This window comes from Papilio xuthus, unplaced genomic scaffold (assembly GCF_000836235.2).
Source record: "Papilio xuthus unplaced genomic scaffold, Pxut_1.1 DF826945.1, whole genome shotgun sequence".
Classification (NCBI taxonomy): domain Eukaryota; kingdom Metazoa; phylum Arthropoda; class Insecta; order Lepidoptera; family Papilionidae; genus Papilio; species Papilio xuthus.
In genome coordinates, this window is record NW_013531704.1 from 2,732,579 (window position 1) to 2,759,705 (window position 27,127).

Genomic DNA, 27,127 nt, shown 5'->3' on the forward strand with positions numbered 1-27,127 from the left:
TCCTTTGACTCGAAGGTACAGAATTTAAATATTTTCTATCTTTGTTTTTACACCTATTAATTAGACGCAAGGTGTAATATTTTTATCCAATGGATTTAAATAAACATTCTAACTTAAATATAAGACTGTCTTGAGTAATTAAATATTTATTACATTATTTTTATTCCGATTCTTTATTTTAAGGTCAAACTTAAATAACCTTACTACTAAATATTAACAGATAGAAGTAAGAAGCACACCTCAAATAATTTAAAAATAAATATTTTTTTTATTTTAAAGCATAATTATTACCCGACAGAAACATTGGCAGAGATAAATTAGTTTCAAATTTAAAAAAAATAAAATAACACACGACTAGCTGAAATCGGCATGCGTTGCAACCCAAACTTACGCCAAAGATGTAAAAAACCAAAAAATGAATGAGATTACAAAATTTTATGTCTAAAAAAAATACTTACAACTAGTGCAATGTATTAATAAGAAAAACCACAAAGGTGATATATCAACGTCTCTACAAAATCAGCTTAATGGTCTGAAGATCATAATCTAAAATCAAATTGTCCGTATCTTTTCTATACCTATTGTATTGTACATATTAAAATCAGTCATACTCGCCGTCGGAGCCTGCGTCTTTGGCTAACAGCCCTAAGTTAAACCCCGTCAAATATTAGAAGCATAATTTTCTATTTAATTAAGGAGCCAAACGAGCAATAGTGAATCATTGCTCATGGACATCTGCAATACCAGAGAGTTTCACTTGCTTCTTAAAGGACCCTAAGTCGTAATGATTAGGTTAGAATTCCTATGCTTACAGATTTACAATAATTTATCACATCAGCTTGTACTGGCCACTTGGAAACGTTGCAACAATCATGTTGCAAATCTCCATTTTAAACCGAAAAAGGATAATAACCTAAAAATCACCATAATCAAGATTATTAGGCTCATTTCAAACCAGACTGAGGTTTTGTCAATATCCAGATATTTCAATAAAACGTCAGGTTTTGCGAAGTGGCAATACATATCTTTGCACTCTAGAGGGGTTCTACCGAAGCCGAATATTGTGAGGACCATTGCGACCACACCGCATCTGATGAAGGATGTCTTCATCAGGATGTTCATGAGCAGTGGAATGCGATGAGCGAAGTCGAAGCCGTAGATTGCCAAACCAAGGAACGGAGCTATCGCTGTTGGTCCTATAGCACAGCCATTCTGAAACATAACGATTTATAAATTATAAAAAATGGTTTATATTAAAAGTAATTTCCCGTAAGTTATGTTTAAATTTCGATTTGTACTAAAATATTAATCAATTACTCTTTCAATGCAATTAATCTAATTTATTAATTTCACAGAATTTAAGCAAATAGTACCTTTTCTAATAATTTTTATGACAATAAGATGGATAACAATACTATTCCCTGCAAATTTCGTAATAATGAATATAAAAAATAACGTACTTGTACGTTGAAGACGGATCCAATAGCCATACCCATGCCTTCAGAGGCGAGGGAGACGATGTTAGCTATCAGACAGAAGCAGATGAATCTGGTCACAGCAAACGGCACACCGACCATAAAGTATACGATGGTACAGAAGACAATGTTCAATGTCACTTGCACCGGTAACTTGGAGACGGTCAGTGCAGCGTAGTACGGACACAAACTATACCAGCCGTTGAAATGCTCTTTCTTTACAAGTTTCACTTCTTGTGGATCTGAAAAACAAATCGACCTGTTAGCGATTTAAGGAATTTTAAAGTAATTTTATTCTCCATCCGTCTTCTTTTCCTTATATGAACATCTATCCTATTCTTAACATGAAGTTAATCCAAGATACAACTACTGATTCGATTTTTTTGCCGTCTATACCTAAGTTATAGTGTTTATATCTTCGATTAATATTATTACAAGACCAATTCTCGATAGTTCATAGTTGTTCATAATGCGCGTACGGTCCGACACTATAACAACCGCCCAAGAAGTACAACATTAATCCTCATACAAAGTTAATTGGATACTTCATAGGCGACACTTTTCAAACTAATCTAACTTAAATAGACACTATAGTGTATTTAGGCCATAGCAATTTTTTTACGACATATAATTTTAGCTAATCATTACAAAAAGACATGATAAAGATCAAAGTGACTTCAACATTTAAAATACTTTTAAAATCTCATCAAGATAGTTATAACGTAGATAAACAACGCAACTGTTGCACTAATCCAGATGTAAATCATATGTGAACTGTTATCAATATTAATTAGGGTCGCTCACTAGGCTTCTGAGTTGTGAAAGAAACGTTTATTGAAAGCCATATAAAAGCATTACATCATCGTAACCTATATTGATTGAAGCCAGTATAAACATTGATAAAATTTTGTTTATTACATTTGTTACGGTATTCAAGCAACAAGGAAGTATTGTATTCGTAACAACGATTACTGTTCTTATTAATGGTTCCGTGAAAGAAATCTCGTTATCCAATCTGACAATTACTCTTCCAAGAATCGTAATAAGACTGGCAACTATCATACTAATATTATATTATAATTGCAAAAGTTTTGATGGATGTACGAATAGATGATTTGTTAAAAGGTATCTCCGGAACTGGTCAACGGATCTTCATGAAATTGGCACAGATGTAAAACATAGTCTGGAAGAAAACTTAGGCTACTAATTATGTGTTTTTAAATTCCGCGTGGACGGAGTCACGGTCGAAAGCTAGTAATAATACTTACAGACTAGGACTGGGACCATGATCTGCGTATAAGCAAAGAATATAACGAGGCCGACGCACATCTTCAAGTGATTGAACATCTGCGTGCCGTCGTTGGCCATATCGAAGAAGCACAGTCCTATCAACACGCCGCACATCGTATGGTGTATTGTCTGAATCCATAGAGCTGGAAAATATTATCTTGATATTAAATTTACAAACAAAATTAAATACGCAGACATAGACAGACTTATCCATGTCTGGCGGCACATACCTTGGGTTTCAGAGACTAAAATAATATTAAAAAAGTTTAAATGTATAGATGGATGTTTGTTAGATGGTATCTCCGAAACGGCTCAACTAATCTCGATGATATTTGGCATAGATGTAGACCACAGTCTGGGAGTACGCATAGATAAATGATTCCTAAGTCTTCTTGATTTTTTTAAATTCCACGTTGACGGAGTCGCGGGCGACAGCTATGTTAAATAACTTTGATATAATATATATTATTACCTTGTCGATTCCTTGATATTTGTTTCAACATCCGTCGGAGTAGTATAAAAAACTGTTCAAAACATGTAGTTGGATATCTTCCCTGTTCAGACTTTTGTATTTTCATCCAGGCTAGTGACGAGTTGTCCCTTGATACTTGACTAGATAATGACGTCATAGAGTTTCTAACTTCATATTGATTCACTTTGTACGTACACTTTTGATTGGATAACACGATCTCTGTCTCGCTTGTTTCATCTTCAGCTTGATAGCAAATTTTGAGTTCCAAATTGTTTGATGCTTCAATCGGTGGTATATCCAGTTTTGAAGATTTATATAACTTTCCATTATGAATTTGTTCAGATAGCATTATTATGTTTTGTGGATTTTCTGTGACTTCGATAACTAAAAAAATAAATTTATAATTCAAATCATATCCATAACGAAAACCTAGAGGAACAAATAATAAGCTTTCAAATACAAAGACAAATTTTTCGAATACAATTACTTAACGACATACGAACGAATTATTTTTATTATGAGGAAAGGATAGGAATTGGTAGTAGACTTTCCGGATGGTGGGATGCATGGGAAGGGAAAAAATTTTTGTTCTGTCCATCTCCTCCGTCGTTTAAAAGTAGGCAACGCATATGCAATAGCGTATGTCTATGGGCAACGATCACTTCGCTATTTCAGCGATTTCAGGTGGCCGCTCGCTCATTTGCCCACCTTATGATATAAAAAAAAATTATTAATCTGATCTACTAAGTAATCAATATATTGATAGAAAGAATAAATTATATCGCGTTATTATTTATAGGTAGGAAATAATATAGGAAAATACAAAGTATCACTGTAACAAAGTTTTTGTATATTGTGCAAACACTGTAATGATAATGATGTTTGTTGGATCACGTGTTATTGTGCACGAATAGTTATTACTACCTTATGATTGCCAGATCTATGTCATTCGTGTGACTAAAGGAGAGCAGATACTTTTTATATTGAACACGTTAGCGCTTGACCACGAATCCACCTTATGTTCAGTGATGATGTAGTCCAATGGTTCCCAAACTTACTTTGGCTACTGCCCACTTATTTTCACATATTTAAAAACCAATATAACTTCAAATTAAATTAACTAATCATTGTGACCTATATATGTACATTAACGGAGAATTCTAAACCTCCCTAGGAGAATTCTAAAGGCCTCTACACAACGCCCACATTTTCTTTCTGGGTCTCTTACCACCCCCCTTGAGACCTGCAGCGCCCACAAGGGCGCGTTATCGCCCAATTTGGGAAAGACTGATATAGTCTAAGGTTGGTACGCGCTATTCTCTACCATTGTAACTATAACTAAAATAAGAGAAATAACAGTAGATACCCTACTCCGATTCATGATGACTAATTAGTGTAGATTAATCAGTTGCAGATGCTTATGGGCAGTGGTCACTATACAATTTAGCGAAATCAGGTGACCGCATATGCTCGTTTCCCAACTATTTTTAAAATAGGTATAAATAATTTTATACCTATTTTTATATGACCTTGGGGACAATTAAAGTAATACATTGATGTCATCTTACTGAAATCAGCTGGATTGTAATGTCTTGGACACGGTAATCCCGCACTCTCTAGATGTGGGACCATTGCTTCTGTGTCGCCCTGGTATATGCAGAGTCCATTAGCAATCACATATACCTGGAAAATAATTGAAAAATTGGATACACATTATTTGATATATTTTTTTCTACATCTTACGATGGATGATTATTTGAAGGTATCTCCTAAACGGCTTAACGAATCTCGCTGAAATTTGGCATAGATGTAGAACATTGTCTGGAAGAACACATGAGGTTTTTTTTTTAATTTTGCGCTGACGGAGTTGCGTGCGACGGCTAGTTTAACTAATATAGAAGTTAAAAAGTTCATAAAGTTCTTTTGCCGTTTCCTTCTATAAAAATGATTGTTAAAGTATTTTAAGTAAGTATAGATTTATGGAAGGTTCCAATATATATTATTACTTAGTTTTACAATATAAGTGTTGAGACAATTATAACAAATATAATTATATAAAAAACTTATCATTCGTAACAATAGATTATGTAATAGAATTGCCCCATTATAGTCAATATGTAAAGACAAAACTGCAATGAATACACGCAGGCCCTGAACAAATTTATATTTCCTAAGCAGTTATAACAATGAAAAGTATATGATACCGAAAGCGTACCAAAATGTACTCTACGAATGTACAAAATAAAGCAAGTTACATACATCTAATTCATTTGTTGTAATATTTAAACATTGAATAATATTACAAGTTGTCGTTCCCGTGTGCGTGGTATGAAATCTTCGATACCCAGCAATTTTAGTCGCTAAGACTTTCGCAATGTCAAAGATTCATACACGAGTTGCAGATATTTTGTTAGCCTAAACCAGTCGCTCACAATCTATTCAAAATCCTTGTGCAAAAAGTCGCTACAATTCTCAAAATGGCTGATCAAAACTATATGTTTACTATGCCTGTACTGACTGAAAAGACAACTCGAGTTGACGATTTAACTTTGTGTGTACGGAACGCCCGCAACACGATACTCGCGACGCTGAGCTACAATATTAGTTTCAAAGTTTTACGTCTCCTTATGTACTAAGGGGCTAAGGGATGACAATTGTGTTGATGGAAGTATCAGTACAGTGGAGTTCTAGTATTAGAACGACCTCTAATATGTAGGTCAGTTAAAGAGACATCCCTGATAAGACCCAGACTAGTAGATAAGGCAGGTCACGATGAATCAAGGTTACTAGTTATATTTAAGCGTAAACGAGCAAGTGATATAACAAAAGTAGTAAACAAATAGAACAATTTACTCGATGCTTAAGGCGAAACAAAGTTTTTTATTTCAATACAAGACTAACCTTAAAAAAATTAATCTGAGGACCTAAGACCTAAGTCTTCTGGAACTTTATCAAATATTTTAATAGTTAAGCTTACTAATAAAGATCTTAAAATATTTTTTCCATTGGAGTTAAATCGTAACATGTTTTTTGAAAAAAAATTGCAAGAAATAGACATTTTACTCTTCGTTAAGTACAGTAGAAAAGTTATCATTTCCTTCAAGGATATGTTACCGTGGAAATGTAGAACAGTGGAAATTTTTCAACGCAATGTTACACTCCACCGATTTAAATCGATTATCTAACATAGTACTGTTATGGTTACACATAAAAAACGTACCCAGCTTTAAAAAAAATTATTAGTCTGAATCATAAATTTCTAGTGATCTGTTACTATTTTAGAATAAACGTCCAAAATTCTCTGATAACTTACCTGATCAAAAAGTTCGAGTAGTGAGGCAGATGGTTGGTGTATAGTACACACAACTGTTCTGCCTTGTCTAGCGAGCTGTCGCAATAGTTTCACGCACTGGACTGTAGTCACGGTGTCTAGTCCGCTAGTTGGCTCGTCCAAGAAGAACACTGGGGGATTATTCACCAACTCCAGGGCTATCGACAACCTGTAACATTACATCGTGTGTGTTACAAATCATCGCCACCTTTGATCACCATCAAATCTTGGGTCCGCTTTATTTATGATCGGTATAATTGGATCAGTTGTCACCTTTCTAAAGATATTACCTTTACTACAATGCTCGCATATTTTCCTAAGCCTACCGCTATACCTCCACATTTATTCCTAGCAACTTATTTGTCAATTTTCCCTTCTTATAACATTTGTCAATAATTGTAAGCTCTGTTCCTTTTTCTTTAACACTTGTGCAACTCATAAGCTCCCCCTAATAATAATACGTATTTTGTTTTAAAACAATTTATACTGCTCCGTTATTTTTGAACACACATTAATTGTTAATTTATTTTAAATAGATATAATATAAAGAACGTGGGTTGGGTCGTCAATAAATGTAGACTATAGCTAATGTTTCATTGCGAATTCTTATGATTAAGAAATATAATGTCGCAAAGGAAGTACAATGGTAAACTGGGACACTTTTTCATAAATTGCAACATTAACAGAATGGAATGGAGATAAAATTACGAAACGACTAATGTAAGATACTAAAAGCACTTTCGTTATTACAGTATTGTTCACTGTGTCTCGTTTATTTTTCATAAACATTAGGAATGAAACATATGAAGTTGGAGTTAGCCTGTATACGTTTTAAGATCACGCATAAATACCCTTAAATTTCCGACTTCAGAAATAATGGTAAAAAAAAATTGTTTTCTTAGGTTATAAGAATGCAAAGTTTTCTTTTCATGTTTAACAATATCTTAAAATAATAATGATTATTAAAATACTCATTGTTATAAACTTAACAGCTTTTAAGTCGTCATGTACTTTGATGATGCATTGTTCTTTTCATGCATTTGTAGTTTTTATAGTTTTGCGTCATTGATACTCCTTAAGCCTACAAACTTTGGTTTATGTTATTTTTGTTTGTTACTTTGTTGACTGAGCTATAATACCTAAATACATTATTTTAAAGTTGGATCGTTTATAACTTGAAAGATATCTGGATTGGAGACGATTTCTAGACTTGTTTTCATTTCAACGACGACAATAAACGAACAATAAACTGATACGTCTTCTGAGTCGCAGTTTTATAAAACTAATGCGTGCTTAAGAATTTCACACAACCCACGCGGGCTCTAACGACTAATAAAAACGGTTCTTGCATGCGGGTCCTACAGAATGCGTGAACAGAAATCTCCCGGACCCAGGATGCGGGCGCTAACGATTAATACAAATGCGCCATAATATACGTTGGAATATAATATGGTTTCATCATACCGTTTCTTTTGTCCCCCTGATAACTGATCAGTCTTCGTGTGCTGATGCTCCAGCAGCCCTAACTCTTGCAGTATTTCCTCAGCGTGTGCCGTCGTGCCTTTCGATAGCTTGAGGCTAGCGGCAACGTCCATCGCCTCTCGCACTGAGAGGTAGGGCTGCAGCAGGTCTTCTTGCGTGATGTAACACGAAGACCTCTGGAACAGCTGCTCGTCTCGCACCTGCCCATTCACCAGCAGCTCGCCTGTGACGCCAGCTGATCTGTTATAAGGAAAATATATCTTGAGCACAGATCTGTTGCCACCGTACTTTTAAATTAGTCCGTATGAACATCGCAAAGTTTTCTATTTTCCTAGTACATAATTTCAGGGATAGCTATACTCAGATGCATTAGGTATTCCGTTGGTAAATGAAGTGTTGTTATGGGTATAAGAAATGTAGACTAAGTGACTGTTTTTTTCTAAATTCTTTTGATGGAAAAATTGTCAATCAGAGTGGTTAAACTCTTGAGGTCAAGTCTTACAAGATTTTCGAAGTATGATTTGGCTTAATATTGTTAAATGAAACATAATACTTCAAACAACTTACCTGTATCCTGATATAGCGTTTAGCAGTGAACTTTTACCGGCACCTGAGGGACCCATGATGGCTACAAGCTGTCCCGACAGGAATCTACCACTCACACCTTTTACAATATGTTTCTGATCTCCTACAACAAAAAATAGTCTAATTTATCTTTCAATACACTATGTAAAAGACTCTGGGTACTAAGCCTATTTGGAAAACACTAGGCAGCCAGGAAAATATGTATGGAGATACCGTTTTCGCACATATTTTGAGCACTTAGGCAAAATCAAGGACACACAACTAACGCGTCACGGACCCTCTTGCTCGAGCGATTTTATACATAATTATCAGCGTGTATATCAATCTCTTCTTCCCCAAGGTTCACATTTAAACGTGGAACATATATTTGCTTTTTAAAATAAAAGTCTGTCAATCTCATCATCATCATCAGATCACAATACATCATCACCGAGGGGCTCGGAGCATATCCTAAGTGATTAGGCTATTGTCAACCACGCTGATCCAGTACGTGTTGGTTGACTTCACACTTATATTTGAATTTCTTATTAGATATGTGCAGCTTGCATCACGATGTTTTCCTTCAGCGTGAGAACGTCGGATAAATGTACATATGTAAATCGGAAATGGAAAAACACATTGGTAAATGGCGGGATTCGAACCCATAACCTTCAGATTGCAAATCAAGTACTTTACGCCTGAGCTTTCGACGCGCTGTCAATCTAGATGCACATAAACATCAATTGTTCTTTTTTAAAATTTCCATGTTTTTATCGCTCGGTCGTTTTAGTATGCAAAGGGCTTCGCAATGAGTAGCACAGGACAGACAATACCTCTGTCGACCCGATTGCAATATCCGGTTCCCGTAACTCGAATAACTATTGGCAACACGTCATACAAATGCGATAAACGGACTGTATTAAACATATTCAATGTAATCATGACCCATATATGTCTCAATTGTTTTTGCATGATGTCACTTTATATAAAACTAGCTGTTACCCACGACTTAGTCAGCATGGAAATAAAATAAATAGCCTGAGTTACTCCCCCATAAATCAGCTATCTTCCAGTAAAAGTCCCGTCGAATCGGTCCAGTTGTTTAGGAGATTACCCGGAAAAAACTTGGACTTACGGACAGACAGAGAGAAACATTTTTATTATGGATTCTCGTTATAAGTATCGCAAATACACCACGTTCACGAAATATGTTTTTTCCGATATAACATACACTCCAATTTATTAAGTATATAGATAGATATAGTCCAAAGTCTACCATGTACCGATTAGTGTAAAAAACATAAATTATCATTTACGTATTTGTGTTTTTAAATCTTTTGTTTCAATATGTGGTTACAATTTATTTAACTTAAATGTCAAAACTTCGATAGGTGTTAATTAGAAAACATTATTAACTCGCCGAGTCATTTTAATAAGTTACTTTTTAGTTCTTGAAAATACATAACCTAAAAAAAAGAACTTCGATAAAGAAATGAGAGTTTACACACATGTTGTTTTTCTCTTGGAGTATACTAATTTAATTTAACATATATTTTTTACACTATTAGCAGGAAGTCAACTGATAAATCCGTACATGAGAATGGCGAAATATAAAGCGTTTTATATAAAAAAATTATACAGAAGTTGAGTTGTGTTATGTGCCCAGTATTTCAACTACCGCATTATTTGTTGGAAATTGTTCAATAAAATGTAGTAAAATAAAACAAAATAAAACCTTTTGCATTAATAATGCAAACATATGAAGGTCAGAATCGTAACAATGTAATGTACACGCAGTTGAAAACTGGTAAATGGAATTAGTTACATTTTAAATTTTCCCACTTCTTGGTAGACCTTTGTCTTTTTTTTTGTATCAATTTATAAATGCCGGGAATGTACTTTAAAACAAGCAATAGTTATTAAAATAAACCTATAAAACCGAGAACTTATTACTTGCGCACGGCGCAAAATACTACGAGTCGACTATATTTACGTACTGATTAGTTACCAATTTACATATACTAAATATCTAAGTTTACAGTTAATCGGAATGACTGTATGTAATACTAGTTGTCCCACTAGACTCTGTCCGCATGCAATTAAAAAAAACTTATAAGTAGGCTACGTGTTCTTCCAAACTATGTTCTACATCTATGCCAAATTTCAGTTAGATCCATGGAACCGTTCTGGAAATATCTTCTAGCATTCCATTCATCCAATCATTGGCATTTTAATATTCGTAAGATGAAAAATAATCATATTTAGTGTTCGCTTTACCTACAACGAAACTATTTTTTAAATTCCTGTCTGTTTTCTTTGTCTGTCAGTCCGCAAGGTGCGTTTGTTCCGAAACGGGTGAATCGATTCGACGAAGTCGTAGACTACCACTAGTAAATTAATAAAATTAAGAAAGCTGCTTGTCAGATTCTGATATTTCATAGTGAGTTCTGGGGATGTCGAGCAGTTTTACTGTTCCAAAAAATTAAAAAACAACTATTTTACCATCAATTTCCTTATAATTATGATAATTTCGACAAATAGTCGACGAAAAGTATTTAGTTATACGGAATATTCATTTAAAATGTTAATTTAAAATGTATAATTACTAAAGCGGAAGGACGATATAAGTCGCCGTAGGTTGAAACGGCGATTACGGGTTTAGCTCTACTAGCCCTGGGCAGATTTTTACAGCGCCCTCTTTATCATGCCTTTGGGGAGGTAAACAGGGTTGTGTGACACTGAGTAATGCGTAGACATGTGGCTAACCTTCATGTCCTGCGCCTTTCTATTTTATTTTTTTTAGAATCTGGCTTCCTAAGAATACTTTGCCAATATATGTTCAGTGGTTTTGGAACGATTAGAGGACCATACATACAAAAAATAACTGTATTTTTTTTATAAAGACAAGAATTTTTATTTCAATAAGAAGTACTTAACTCAATATTAATTATTAAGTGACTAATTAATTAATCTACCAAAATAATACTATGAACTATATATAATACTAAAACTAAACCAAACTAAAAATAAAACTGAATAATATAAAAAAATCGACCCCAAATCGCTGCGGTCGCACGGTAGGGATCCCAAGAGGCTGGCGGCATTTCCCCGTTGACAAGTAGACAAGTAATACGATGTACCAAATATTAAAATACAGTGGGCTAACATAATTTGTTTTATTTATTTATACTAATTCATCGATTAGCAACAAACTAGTATTGCATATCGAAGCCTAGACACTTTGTTATAATGTTGGTACTGTAATGTACTACATTAACAGAAATAGAGCTCTTTTATCCATAAAGTTGGTAATTCTGAATGTTAATCACAAATAAAGAGACGTTTACCGTAGCGTACATAACTATACCGATCCCTATTCCCCAAGATGCATTTGTATCACTTATTCTGTCTGACATATTTCTGTATGGTCCCAATGATCCTGAATTATCTCCCTTCTGAATCATATTTATTCACGTACTGTTAACTTATAAATGCGTCGTAAATTACTAAATACGCACTACGATGTGCAATGCGTTACGCAGTACGCACATTCGACACTCACACTGAAGTGCACACACACACATACGTACTCGTAATATTTCAATTGTTTCTTTCTAAACCTTGCTACAAAGAGCTGGTGATCAATTGAGTGTGATTGATAACTGGATCATACTTAATCTGTACCGAGGAGTAATTATTTGTGTCAATCTGTGGTTCTGGGTAAACGGAATACAATAAATATATTTATACTTTGTTATTTGTTATCGTACGGATGTTTATCGTTCCGTATGACCCAGCGATCCATATTCAAATGACACATTGTCCTTGAAACAATTGATAGCGTACTTTTTGTTTGTTTGTTTTGCACTATGTATGTATGTTATATCGAAAATATGATTCATATTACGTACATATGAAGTATTTAAGTTTATGAATTAAAAAAACAATTTTTAATGTTATTTGATGTTCGTCTGTCGTCTGAAGGTATCTTATACAAATATAAATGCGAAAGTTTAAATGCACATGTTTAAATTAATGGATAGATGTTTGATTAAAGGTATCTCCAGAACGGCTCAACGGATCTCTATAAAAAAAGAAATATTCGGGAAGAACACATAGGCTACCAATTATGTTTCTTTTTATTTCCGCGCGGACGTATTCACGTGCGACCACTATACATGGATATGATCAAATTAAACGAGCCGTCTAATCCATTCAGATCAACTAATAACCCATTGAATAAATCTTTATTAAATAGAATTATTAAGTGATAACATGTCAGATAATATATTAATATTACTTGATTCTGACAGTTCAAAATGACAGTCGCGCAGTAAGCGTACACAGACAGACAATCAATTACACGGTTAAATTTATGCAATAAATAAGATATTGCAGCTTGTTAGTGCATGTACGATGACCTATTGACTTCATTAATGAATACTACTAATAAATAGCAGAATTATCATAGTTTAAACTTGACATAAATACTAGATAACAATGACATATAAAATTGACCACAATATTATTCCAATGGAAAGTGGCTTTTTACATTTTACAGTTTAATAATCGACATTGGCATTGGATGCGGGCGGCACAGGACCGAGCATTGTGGCAATCCATGGGGGCAGCCTATGTCCAACAGTGGATAAATTTTTATTACTATTAGTGTTAAGTATTCGTTATAATTTCCTTATATCAGATTGATGAATTATTCAAGAAATATTAGCACCCAACACCGACGTGCATGTATGCATATATTAGGAGAGAAGTTTGTAAGGACCTAGCCAAATGGCGGTCCGTGATCGCTGTCTACCCCTCAGGGCACAGTCAGGAGTTATGTTGTTGTAATTTCCTGAAATAGAAACCATAGAGACGTAGAAGTTCTACTTAGAATGGCTTCTGTTCATCGAATGCAAAGCAATTTGACTTGCGATAGATTTTACTATTCTATATTTAAAAAGAGACATTTTATCATAATAATTATATAATTTAGAGTGCCAATAGCCTAATGGTTAAGGGTATGGATTTGCGATCACGTGGTCGAGAGTTCGAATCCCGCCATACGACTATTGTCGTAAACATATGATTACGACAATAGTCGAATGGCGGGTACAAGAAATATTAGTAAGTTAACAAAAACCTGGTTACATTAAAAAAAAATATTGCTAATCATCGGAATGTTTTTTTTTTCATGGACAATTCAAACGTACCAAAGTTGGAGCAGCGTCAACTAAAATTCATTATAATTATACGCTATATTTGTACGATACCGTGTGTCTTACTTTGTCTCGTTGCTATTTATACAGAATCTTGGCAAAGTGAAACGATGAAAGCAGCACGGTATTCGGCACATTGACTGGCTTGGATGTAAAAGTTTATATAACAAAGCAGACAAGAATGTTTGGGGAAGTATCAGCTTAAGTTTGATTTGTCAAACTGTAAATAAACTAGCGGTCGCCCGCTACTTCGTCCGAATTAGAAAAATGTAATTAATAGACTATGTGTTCTTGTAGACTATGTTCAATATGTATGCCAAATTTCGTTGAGATCCGTTCACCAGTTCTGTAGATACCTGCAAATAAACATCCATCCATCCATCTAAACATTCGCATTTATAATATTAGTTATATAAATTTGTACTAACTACTCTTCTGTACTTAACAGCATCAAAGTATAGTGTAAGTCATAAAAAATTGCTAGTGTTACGCAAGAATTCCGGAGCGCGGGAATGTCCCAGCCCCTGAGGTTAACATGGCAGATAAACATTGATATTGATGAGGAAAATCGCCAGTTTATACAAAAAAAATAAGGGGAGATATTGAGAAATTCTGTTTTTAAATACCTACGGTAAACTCTAGCAACATTTTCAGACGTACTTCCTTGAATGATTCATTCGTAGTGCAACTTCACGAGTGCGCAAGCGCATCAATTGTTTCTGTTACAAATGAATTTATTTTTATGGAAACTGGGCTAATTTCAAAAGTGTACATTTATGTTTATTAATAACAACTGAGATTACTACATTGTAAAAAACTCGTACTTGTTTTTTTATGTTAAGAATCACTGCAATTTAAACGACGGTAAAAATACAAATATTTAGAACTGTATTTGGTGAAATTAATCTATTAATGATAGTAAATGAATAAAACTTGACCGAGTTGTTTTATCCCTTAATATAATAAGTGATAACACTATCTTTACACGAGGACTTTGTTTATACTCAAAATATATGTTTTTTTATTTTTAAAAGATCATAATTTTTGATTCACCAGTCAATTGAATAGATAACGTTGGATAGATAAAAATTGTTTCAAAACAACAAACATTTAATTTTAATTTCGTAACAAAATTAATTAAACATACATCAATATATTACGAACTATCTTATCCTGATTTTAATAAGTCCTCTTTCTGATTTATCTTTATCGTATCTGTAGAGTATGCATAAACGTAGTGTTGTTTGTCTCGAGCGTACATGCAGGAGAGAGGGTACGTCATTCGATGTCAGACCTTTGGACCGGCAACACGTGTCGGTACATGAACGAGCCAAATATAACGCAACGAATACTACAGTATCAATTACTTAAAAACTCATAAATACTACGACACTATTAAATAACATAATGGCTATTTATCTATATTGTGGTGGAAATAATCATATACTTTTATCATTACCTTTTGTTATGCGGCTGTACACAGTGTACGAAAGGTTTCGGAACTCCAAATCCATTGTGGATAGGCTGAAAAAAAACAAAACTGTTTTAATTAAACTTTTACTACGATAATAACTTACGTAATTAATATTAATTCACATAGGACAATGTCCTCTATTAGATTTGTAACAGTAAGACTTCGATCTATAAGCTATTGAATTTATTTTGGAGTCTTAGAAGAAAATAACGTTATCTATACTTATATTATAAAGCGGAAGAGTTTGTTTGTTTTGCGATTGTTTGATTAAACGCGCTTATCTCAGGAACTACTGGTCCTATTTGAAAAAAAAAATTGTTGGATGGACAATTAACAGAGGAAGGCTTTAGGCTATATAAAATTACGTTGCGACCGATAGTACCGAAGAGTAAGTGAGAAGACGAACAGTGACTATTATACGGGAGTTTATGTTGTAGAATCATACGGTCACATTTGCAAATCTTTACTTATATCTGTTATATATCTGACTGCACCAAAACGGTCACTAGGTTTTCTCTAACACATCTTGCACTTATAGAAATGAGTTGGCATTTTATTCTTGCAATCTTGTTTTTGTTGAACCTACCTCAACGTATATCAAGACCGTTACTTTCTCTTACTGTACCGGTCCTACTGCTTTCACTGCACGCTTATGCCTTTATTATTTATAGCTTAAACAATAATACTTTTACTCTTATAATCTTTGGTTCATATACTTTTTTTACCGAAGGATTCGAGGTAACGATTAAGCGATAGTCAACCACGCTAGTCCAATGCTGTGATCCAGTAGAATAATGTAGGTTGCATCACGATGTTTTCCTTCCCCGTAAAAATATCGTATAAAATGTAGGTATGAAAATCGATAAATTTGTTGGCACATGCCTGGGATCAAATCCGCCTACTAGTTTTCCCAGATTCCATCTGCGCGGAATAGAAAAAGAATTATTTAATAGCCTATGTGTTCTAAAAAGACTATGTCTTACATCTGCCAAATTTCATTAAGATGCATTAAGTCGTTCCGGAGATACCTTGTAGCATACATATATCCATCCATCTATTCAAACTTTCGCATTTATAATACTAGTAATATTTCCTGTATATTTAAATAAACTTAATAGTCTATTAGGAATCACGCATCCTTTTAAATATTCGTTTTATCTTATATAATTATACCTTAGATCCATAAAAATGGCAAATCTTGTTACACCTACGTCCGCAACAAAAAATAGAAGTTAATCATATGAGTTCGCGTCATTTATAATGCCTTAGTAATTATACGACACGATTACTTTGAAATAATTACTTATTATTTACATTCCAATCTCAATCAGGACAATGTACTCAAGAGTATTTTAATTAGAAGAATTCTGCGTAATTATAATAGACACTGGATAAAATTCACACGATACAAATTAATTGTATTCAAACATCTCCGCGTGACTCAATAATCACGTGTCTACGTAGATAGATTAAAAATTAAACAATTAACATTCCTGGCATTTAGTATCTGTTGTTCTTAAAGATAATCATAGGAATATATCATCTCGTAAAATTATGTAACGAAATTAATAGTGTTATGGTCATTACGAAGTAGAAGTATTGACCGCTACTTCTACATAACTCGGATCTTTCTCGAAGCGTGCACTTTCACAAGCTCAGTTGACTCTCTGACGCGATACGTAGAAATCCGCAACACTCCCACACTTATTAAATACTTGAACCTTGAGAAAATCTAATATTGTCACGGGCATACATTTGGCAACGCACAAACAAATTATGAGGTCAGTTAACTAATTATTGATTAATTTAAAATTAAATATGATTATGGTTTAACGAATTATCGACAAGACGCTGTACCATAACAAATTGATTAACAAAGCATTTCATTGAATATTATTTTCATTAATTATTTTTACGATTCCTTATCATTGTTTGAAAATAAAGAAGATTTCATTTTATAATATTCATTTCATATTTTATTAAAATATAACATAATCATAGAAATTAAAACTATTTAATTTGTAGATATTTATAAAGGTCCCCATTTCAATATTTTTTTTTACCAACGGTTGCCCGCGACCTTGTCCGCGCGGTATAAAGTTTTTTTTAATAATAGCCCAAGTGTTCTATAAGCTTATACTCTACATATATGCTAAATTTCATCGAGATCCGTTGAGCTGTTGCAGATACCTTCTAACAAACATCCATTCATCCAAATATTCGTATTTATAATATTAGTTAGAAGTGAGATAGCAGCCTTTCGTCTTGTCAACCACAAAGGCATGGTAATTATCTTCATGTTTATTTAAGGGACGTTTCTAGAATTTCTGGTCATTTCAACAACTTTTAACAGTAATGTTCAAGTGCGAATTGATTCTAAAACTGTTAAATGCAACAAGTTTGTCCATTTGAACTTTTATGTACATAGTTTGTATCGAGGTGTAATAAATTGTTCTACTTAGATGCATGCTACCTGTATTTTTATTGCAATATTAAAAATGTGGCTGCGAAAACTTTTTTTTCAAAAACAAAAAAAAAATATTTTTTCCATTTAATAGCGACATTTTAATTCTTTATTGAAGAAAATTCCTTTGAAAAAGTCGACCTCCTTCGATACTGTTTACGTGAACATTCGTAATTAGTAAATTTCAAGAAAGTGTTAGGCTCTTCATACACAAGCAACGGAAATATTCGAAAGTAATATTGTTCTCTTGCAGCGTATGTAACGCGTTTCGCGCGCTTTATACACTTGACGTTGAATCTTCGAAGCGAGTGATCTATTCTGTCACTACATGCGTAGTGTCTACATGTCAACTATATAGATTTGCTCCGTCATCTTGAAAATCGCGGCAACTTTTCTCAAGACGATATTGAAAACCAGTTCGCGAATGGTTTTGGCGAAGAAAGAACTGACTGTAGGCGACGTCTGTACACGAACCTCTATGACATTGTATTGCATCAGTTTAGTGACTAAAATATTTAAATTGCGTTGTGTACGAAGGGTTTTATTTTACGATTTGACGCAATAAAATATTTCCATAAATTGGATTTAATATATTCTTTTCACGATAATGCATGTTTTTATTTGTTATCATAAATTAATGAGGACTTCAAAATTTATTATGATATTTCATTATATAAATTGATAAAATTTAATGTTTCAATTAATTTTAATAAATAAATTTTGTGTTTGTCTTTTGTAATATTTTATGTTATTCTTACATACAGTGTGTTGCACCGACTTGCATTTACCGCTAGGCGATAGGCGACTGGTATATTTACTGTTAGGTTCTCTGGTGGCAAGGTGACAAATGAGGGCATGATAGAACACGAAGACAATTCATTTTTTTTAGAGAAGGGGAAAAACGAACATGGGAATGTCTAATATTAATTAATCCGACGTCCATGGACATCGCAACGCCAAAGGAACTGCACCACAGGAAAAGTTTTAAATTTAATTTACATATTAAAACCTATTTGCTTAAAAATCTAGCAAAAACTAACTGGCGTCTATCTTCAATGTTTCATCAAAGCTTTTGAAATTTAAACATCATTAAAAAGCAACGTAAAAGAATGAAGTACCATTGAAAAGCATCTGACCTTACGCATATTACTGCGATGTTAACTACGGATTTCGTCAAAACAAATTTGTTCAGCAATAATGCAATTTGACCATCAAGACACGGCATTATCTTTTTTATAAATATTCCATTTAGAAATAATAATAGTTTTGATTTATGGCAGTTTTTCCTGAGACAGATTTTGAGCTCTTACGTCTTAGGGCAAGATATCTTAAGAAAAATAACGGTGTCTTTAACCCTGGCTGAAATCTCATACGCCTTGTACTCCATGAAAGAGAAGTAATTGAATAACACCACGCTCTTTAAAATCAGTCCAACATTCATCATCATCATCAGCTCACTATACGTCCCCACGGAGGGGCTCGGAGCGTACCCTAAGTTAAGGGTGACTAGACCTTAGTCAACCACGTTAGCCAAGTGCGGGTTGGTTGATTTCACACATATCTTTAAATTTATTCGCAGACATGTGCAGATAGAATCACGATGTTTTCCTTCACCGTAAGAACGTCGGATAAATGTACATATGTAAATCGGAAATCGAAAAACACATTGGTACATGGCTGGATTCGAACCGAGGACCTAAAGATTACGTGTTGTGTGTGTTGTTGACAAGTGTTGAAACCCCTGAGCCACCGACGTTCTCCAATATTGCTTTCTTGTAACTATGACAGGAAGAAAAGAAACTTCTATATATTTTTAATATGCCTCCCATCCGTCCCAGGGTAACACGGTCTAACTAGTGCTGTTTACGGTTTAGGTATTAAATGAGGCATCCTTGGGTTGACTGCAAATGTCAATGAAACAAGGAAAATAAAGTTTTAATAAAATCTATTCTTTCGAGATAGACAATTGTCCAAAAACCGTGTCTTTAGAATTGTTTGCCTAATAATTGGTTATTTCGTCATCGAAATGAAAAACCACTGAATTTTATCCTCATCCATATAAAAAAATCAACGCGATATTAAATTATTATAAACTATATCTTAATATAACTAATTTGCATACTAGTAGATAAAAATCAAATCAGGTTTTTAAAGATAAACCTGATTTTGAATTGAGAAAATTTGGACTTATGCGGAACTGTTGTTCATTAGGTAAACCTAAATCGTTTTGTATCACTAATCTTCTACCGCGTACTTACCCATGATGGAAGTAGATAGAATCGTCAAAATATAAATAGAACTCATTGTCGCCGCGACTTCGTTTGACAGATATAAAAAAAACTTGACTAGCTTATGTATTCTAGGTTATGTTATATTTATGCCGAATTCCAGCGATATCCATGCAGCCATTCTCTACCTTCTAGAAACATCCATCTATATATCCAAACATTCGCATTTTAATATTACTAAGAGTAATATAGGATGATTCACAGATCCCACTGCATGTTAGCAATGTGGGCAAACGTGTGTTGATCAATAAGGAAAGCTAACATCTTTTATATCACATTTTTCTTGGTAGTAATGATAGTGTATATTTTATATAAAGAACACGATAGCTGGCCAACAGTGCATTTCTAACGAAATCTTTTGCACGCACAGCCGCGTTTTGAAACGTTATGTCCTCGGCGGTATTTCCAAATGAACGTTAGCTCCCCTTCCTTAAAAAAAGACTGCCAAAGTAACACCAGGCCATCATTTTAATCATATCGTGGTAGTATGACAAAGAACATTATACCAACTATTTTCTGATCTAATTTTTGAAAACCGTGTCATCTCAAATCAAAACGCAAAGGTCCGTAGCTTTGAATTAAAAATGATTGTAATAAATAAATTAAAAAGATTGTTATACAAGAAAACTATAATTATTTATTTGTATACCTTAATTGAATATCAAGGGCGATTATTCGCATATCAGACCGGTTGCTAACAGGTTACCTTCTACCCTGTCCGATTCTATACACGATCCTCACTGTACTATACTCGTAAAACAAGAGCCCTTTTACAAAGGAATACATGTGAATGTACAAAACACGTTTGTTCTATTTATAAACGCTTTGTTTGGTAACTATAATAAACCTTACCCTAAGTCTTTTTCCACTAAGCAGCTAGTCGCGGGCGACCGCCATTTTTACTACCAGATTTCAAACAAAACCACGGACAAAGTACAATTAATAATAAATCGAAAAATATGTCTAACCTAATTAATTTCCTAATACTAATAAATAAGCTACTCTTATTTTGAAATATCACACGATTGTTAAAATAAGATACCCGTATTTTTACTTGTATTATAAATGATAAAGTTTGGATGTATGGATGAATAGATAGATAGATGTTTGTTTAAAGGTATCTCCAGAACGGCTGCATGGATCTTGCTGCAATTTGGCACACATATGGAAGGACACAGAGGCTATATTTTTTTAAAATAAATATCAATGAGGTTACTCTGTATGAAAGACGTGATTCTGTTTACTTTAGGCTTTCATTTCAAACAAAGGATTTCAATCGAAATATAGGAGTCGGGTGACTTATCTTAAAAACGGAAACCGCGAGTTCTGCTTAACATGACAACTGACCCCCAAATAGCAACGGAAAGTAATAAACTAATATAACACATCGATTATATGAACCATCAAGATTATATATCACAAAGGTATAAAAATAGATTGTATATTATATTAATAACTTGTCTATTTATAGTTACAAAAATGCTTAATTTAATTTAAAAAAAAATCAGGTTAGATGACATTGGTATTGACGTCAATTGAATTCCTCGCAGATAAAGTTGCGGGACGTTAAACTAATAACCTATACCATTAATCATTATTAAATCATCAAATTTATATATCATATAGCTGTTACCCGCGACTCCGTCCGCGCGGAATTAAAAAAAAACTTAATGAGTTGCCTATATGTTATTCCAGATTATATTCGACATCCATGCCAAATTTCATCAAGATCCGTTGAGCCGTTCCAAAGATACCTTGAAACAAACGTCCATCCATACATCTATCTATCCATCCAAACATTCGCGTTTATAATATTAGTAAGATAAGATAAATGAATAACATGTCTATATATAGTTACAATAAAACCTATATTTAATTCCTCACGGATAAAGTCGCAGGCATCTGCTATACAAAATAATTGCTATCGTCGCCTTGGCCGCGGTGAAGGCAATGACCGCTGCAGTTCCTATTCAGTTCGCCCGCGGATTATCCGTCAAATAGATGTTTGTAAAAGTTCTTAGTTTTAAGCCGCTTACACACTTTTAGTTAAATTATTGTGGTTGTACAGTTGAAACTGAAAGATTTTCCTGAACAGTCCGACTGTTAAGACTATGCAGTTAAAACTGAATGTTTGTAGCTAGTTTTAATCATAGCCTAATCATTAATCTTATAATTATCAAAATGCATATTATATGAAAGTAGTAGGCTTTAGAAATATTTGCCATTCAATGCCTATTCAGATCTCAAACAAACGAATTTTAAAAGCCGTCGGCAACATTGTGATATCGGCAGAAGTTTCTAGATTCTTTGTTACATACATACTTGTGTGTTTCTTCTCTAATATATTTTTGGGAGAATTTAAAAAAAGCATTACGTTTAATGACTGTTAATCCAGACTATGTTCTACATCTGTGCATAATTTCATCAAGATCCGTCGAGCCGTCGAGCTCCGGACGTACATATGTACATATGTACCTTCAAAAATACCCATCCATCTAAACATTGGCCTTTATAATATTTGTAAGATAATTAGATTATTTCATTTCCTTCTTCTAGGCCATAAAAATTATGTCGTAAATGTCGATGAATTTATTTAATTTGAATATACTTAAAATGGTTTTTATGTTACGTATTTAATTTTAGTGTTATTTCAGATCCGTAGAAAAATTCAATCATATTTAACACTTTAAAAGAAGAAACTCGCTTTAAATGTTGAAAATGTAAAAAAAAATACTCGATTACTAAATTTAAATACAATTGTACCCATAAACAAACCCAGGCTAAATTATCTGAATAATAGTAAAAACTAAACTGATTTTTAAATCCGTTGCGTGAATTGGGAGTTAGCAAAAAAAACATTGAAGGCTTTTAAATCTAAATATAGATTTTTTGACTTTTTATTGTGCTACAACTCTACTGATTCATTCAGAGTCAATTATTTTTCTAAAAATAACATAACCTTTTTTTATATTCCAACTAATAGCTTGCGCTTTTTTGCGGCAGGTTTGATGCTATGAAATGCATGTGTTGAGGGCAACAGACCACGAGGAAGATCGCCCATGAGGTGGACCGACCAAATCAGAGCGGCTGTAGATGTCCCCCTACACCAATGTACTACAAAGGCAGCTACTAGGGAGGAGTGGCGGCGCCTGGTAAAGCGGGCCACTGGTACTTGACGACCACGACCAGTCTGAAAAGACTGTAACGACGAAGAAGAAGAATACGTGTGTATGTGTGATCTCTCTTACAAAATGTATACGCTTAAGGCAATATTTTTTTATTTTATTAATTTTTTTTTAATTGTCCAAAAACCGAAAAACAATATGGCTTCCTTCTTATCGCCTTATCTGTTGCGTTTCTCTTCACATACACCCATCTATCTTAAAACTTTTTTCTTCTTTTATAATCTACTTTCATTTACAAATTGAGCTCATGTTTCAAGCATAGCAATCTAAGAATACAATAAAGTATTGTATACCTGTATATAACTAAACGTATACAATATGTATTTATATTCTTGACGCATGTTTTCTTTAGCGCGATTATCATGTATACATATGAATGAGTACTACTGTGTGCGTTGTTGCATTTATCGAAAAACAAACATTACCTACGCAAATGTGGCTATAGGACAGAATGAAAGTTATTATATATAAACTTATGTAATATGGATGTATACGAATCGATATCTAATCGATAAAATAATATGCAAATAACATAATAAAAATAACAAAAAAACATTGTAACTCTTTTATCTTTCATTTTTTATTTCCTTTTTATTATTTTATAATCGATTACTGAGTTAAGCATAAAAAAGTAGAAATGGCGGTGGCAAACGCTATGTATAAAATTAAAAAAAAAATTACATTACGTTTAGCTGTCGCCCGCAACTCCGTCTACGCGGTATTAAAAACGAACTTAGTAGGCTGTTTGTTCTTCCAGACTATGTTCTACACATGTGCCAAATTTCAGCGAGATCCATACAACCGCTCTGGTGATACCTTCAAAGTAACATCCATCCACCTAAACATTCGCATTTATAATAGTAAGATTATATACACGATTTTTTATAACAATTTCAATCTTTCTTACGTCCACGTACTAATTTATTAAGATTCGCCATTTGGATTTTTCGCAATTAAGATTTTTTACATCTGCAGTTTTAGTGGAGTTTTTATAGTCTGGTGATCTGACATCGTAATAGCTCGATAACAAATAATATTTTTGTGTTACACTGTTATCTAGATTTGTATAGGACACAACTGTTGACAACGTTACAGATAGCGCCCCCATTCTATACATGTGCCAATAAATACCTCAATTCAGGTTTTTACACCTTATACTTTTAGTACTTTTAGCACTCAATAACATACGGTTTAAGAATGTTATGTTTTACTAGCCGTTGCCCGCTAATTTGTCAACGTAGAATTACATAAATAAAAATAAAAAATAAGCCTATTTTACACTCAGCTTCTTCTCAAGCAAGCAACTATTTGTACCTCGGTTTATCTCTCGCCATGGACTTCCAATGCTATGCCAGCTTTTTTCGCGCGATCCTTCCATTAAAAGAACCCGTTACTATCGATCCCTGAACAAATACAAACTTAAGGACAGACTGGTAGACAAAAGTTTCAATTTTTGCTATTAGTACGGGACGGACTAGTTGCGGCTAGGCATACGCTCACAGCTAACCATAATGTTTGAATAATGCAGTACTATCAACCCAAAAGAAATCGTCTGTAGGTAGGTATACTTTTTCTCCATTTTTAAAGGGTTTGCCAAACCGGTTGCGCATAATCTTGATCGTTTTCCCAATAATTTTTAACATGTTATGGACTATTCGAAATTATTATACGCAGAACTAAGTTCCAAATAAAAATATAAAATCATATTTTTTTCCTGCACAACCGAGGTAACCTTGACAAAGGATCACTCTAAAATGCAAAAATCAAGAGTTCACTTCACAAAGTTTTAAATGTAATTAATGTGTCTTATTATTAATTTGAGAATTAATTAAATTTTGTATAATTGGTTGATCTGAGTTTATCCAACAATGAACAATAATACCTTGAAACAAGTAAAATTATGTAACTAAACATTAAATTTTTTCAAAGTATGAAATATTTAAGTAAAACGAAGATAAAATTTTCAGTTAAGTTATTACAATGTTATTTATAATATATTTTATGGATAAGCCGATAAATATAAATTACTAGCTGTCGCCCGCGACTTCGTCCGTCCGGAATTAAAAAAACTTAATAGCAGCCTATGTGTTCTTATAGACTATGTTCTACATGTGTCCCAAATTTTATCAAAATCCATTGAACCGCACCGGACATACTTTCAAACATCCATTAAATTATTCAAACTTTCGTGAGACATTATAACACCGGACGAATATACGTAAGTGTTTAGCTGTTTTTATATAAGTTTATCCATCCATCCATCTAAATTTTAGCATTTATGATACCAAAGAGATAGTGTAAGATTACAATAAGGTTAAAAAAGCGTGTATTTGTTAATAACTATAGCAAATATCCACATTATTTTTTTTATTTATATTTTTTTATGAATTTAAAAGTGGTATCACCTTTTAATTCACTTATTAAGTTTTTAATATTTATTCTTGTTGTATACGGCATTTATGACCCATAATCATGGTGGTACATTTTTTTTAATTATTTTATAACCTGCCAATGTCATAAAATAACAATGTATCTATGTTTAATATTTAATTTTGTCTCAATTGCAACAATGATGTTGTTTATTATTAAAGAGACACAAGAGACAAAAGTCATCATCACGTCTTCTTTGTTATACTCTTATAAGTAAGTCCATAAATTTTTATTAAGTACAAATATTGTTTTTTTATATTAAGTATTTTTAGGGTTCCGTACCTCATAGGAAAACCCCTTATAGGCTCACTTTGTCGTCTGTCTGGCAAGACCCTTTTTCAGTGCTTATGCCAATCTTACGACATTATCGAATTAATTTTTGTTGTTTTCTTTAATTACAGTAAAATTAAAATAATCGAATGAGAGAATTAGAAACAGAGAAACAGAGTTAGATATGAGAATTTTTTGTTCACAAACAAATCTTACGCAAGTTTCTTACAATACCAAGCTAAGCAGTAGGAAAACAGTAATAAAGGATTATTCACAAGAATGCAGCATAAAGAAGTATAAATTTAAACAATTTAAAGGCAAAAGACCTGTATACAAAAATTGTACTTACTTGGCCCAATCTTCATAGCGTTTTATATTCTGTTTAAAATTTTAATTACTAACTCAATTTAAACTCGGTGAACGGTGGCACCTTGTAAAATTCTTGTTTTTGTTTTAATAAAATACGTAAGATATTTTAGTTATTGTGCGCCATGACACAATTTATTTCAAGTAAATTACATTTTTGTTAAACAGAACGAACACGTGACCTAGCTATTTACAAAATATATAACACAACAAAGAGTTCGAATTAAAATATTTTATATATTTTTCCGAACGTTTTTTATTATGTTGTGAATATTGTACATTATTTTTAAAAATTAATTTTGCTAATATTTTTAAATTGATGTTTATTAGAAGGTATGTCCATAACGGCTACTAAAAAAGTTTTTTTTCAGCTCCGCGCTAACGGAGTCGTGTACAACAGCTAGTTGTTTATTTCCAATGCCGGTAATTTTATATTAAAGTATATTATTGTTCTCCCCTTTTTTCAGAGATAATAAGAGAGATGACCATATTTTTTATAATGGTGGCTACTACTGAAACCCACGTGTTGTAATCAATAAGGTATGTTGAGTTACAAAAATATTATAAGATTAATTGAATGAAAGTACATTTAATCCCATGTTGTTATGTGAAGGCAAACATCGTGATGCACATATTTGCGAAGATATTTATTGATTTCATCATTCCTCTATAAATTGAAAACAGAATATGTAACTTTTATAAGTTTTTGTTTCGAGAATCATTACCGTGAGAATGGACGGCTGTGTAAGCCGGCCGTAAGCTGTAGTCTCGTTTTTAATTCTCATTATTTATATACTACATCTATAATAAGGAATTG

The 27,127-nt window shown here is 33.2% G+C and overlaps 1 protein-coding gene across 1 annotated transcript in view; it reads right to left on the reverse strand.

Moving 5' to 3' along the window:
• Positions 1-686: 686 nt before the first annotated feature.
• The window catches only part of LOC106121389 (ATP-binding cassette sub-family G member 4), a 28,258-nt gene continuing 1,817 nt past the window's right edge, over positions 687-27,127 (reverse strand). Inside the window, exons 2-10 of the mRNA XM_013317048.1 lie at positions 15,293-15,357; positions 8,618-8,738; positions 8,033-8,290; positions 6,551-6,737; positions 4,806-4,920; positions 3,238-3,621; positions 2,744-2,908; positions 1,461-1,717; positions 687-1,212 (exon numbers count right to left, since the gene is read on the reverse strand). Coding sequence (XP_013172502.1) covers positions 871-1,212; positions 1,461-1,717; positions 2,744-2,908; positions 3,238-3,621; positions 4,806-4,920; positions 6,551-6,737; positions 8,033-8,290; positions 8,618-8,738; positions 15,293-15,347 — 1,884 coding nt within the window. The 5' untranslated portion in view covers positions 15,348-15,357 and the 3' untranslated portion in view covers positions 687-870. The remainder of the gene's footprint in view (positions 1,213-1,460; positions 1,718-2,743; positions 2,909-3,237; positions 3,622-4,805; positions 4,921-6,550; positions 6,738-8,032; positions 8,291-8,617; positions 8,739-15,292; positions 15,358-27,127) is intronic.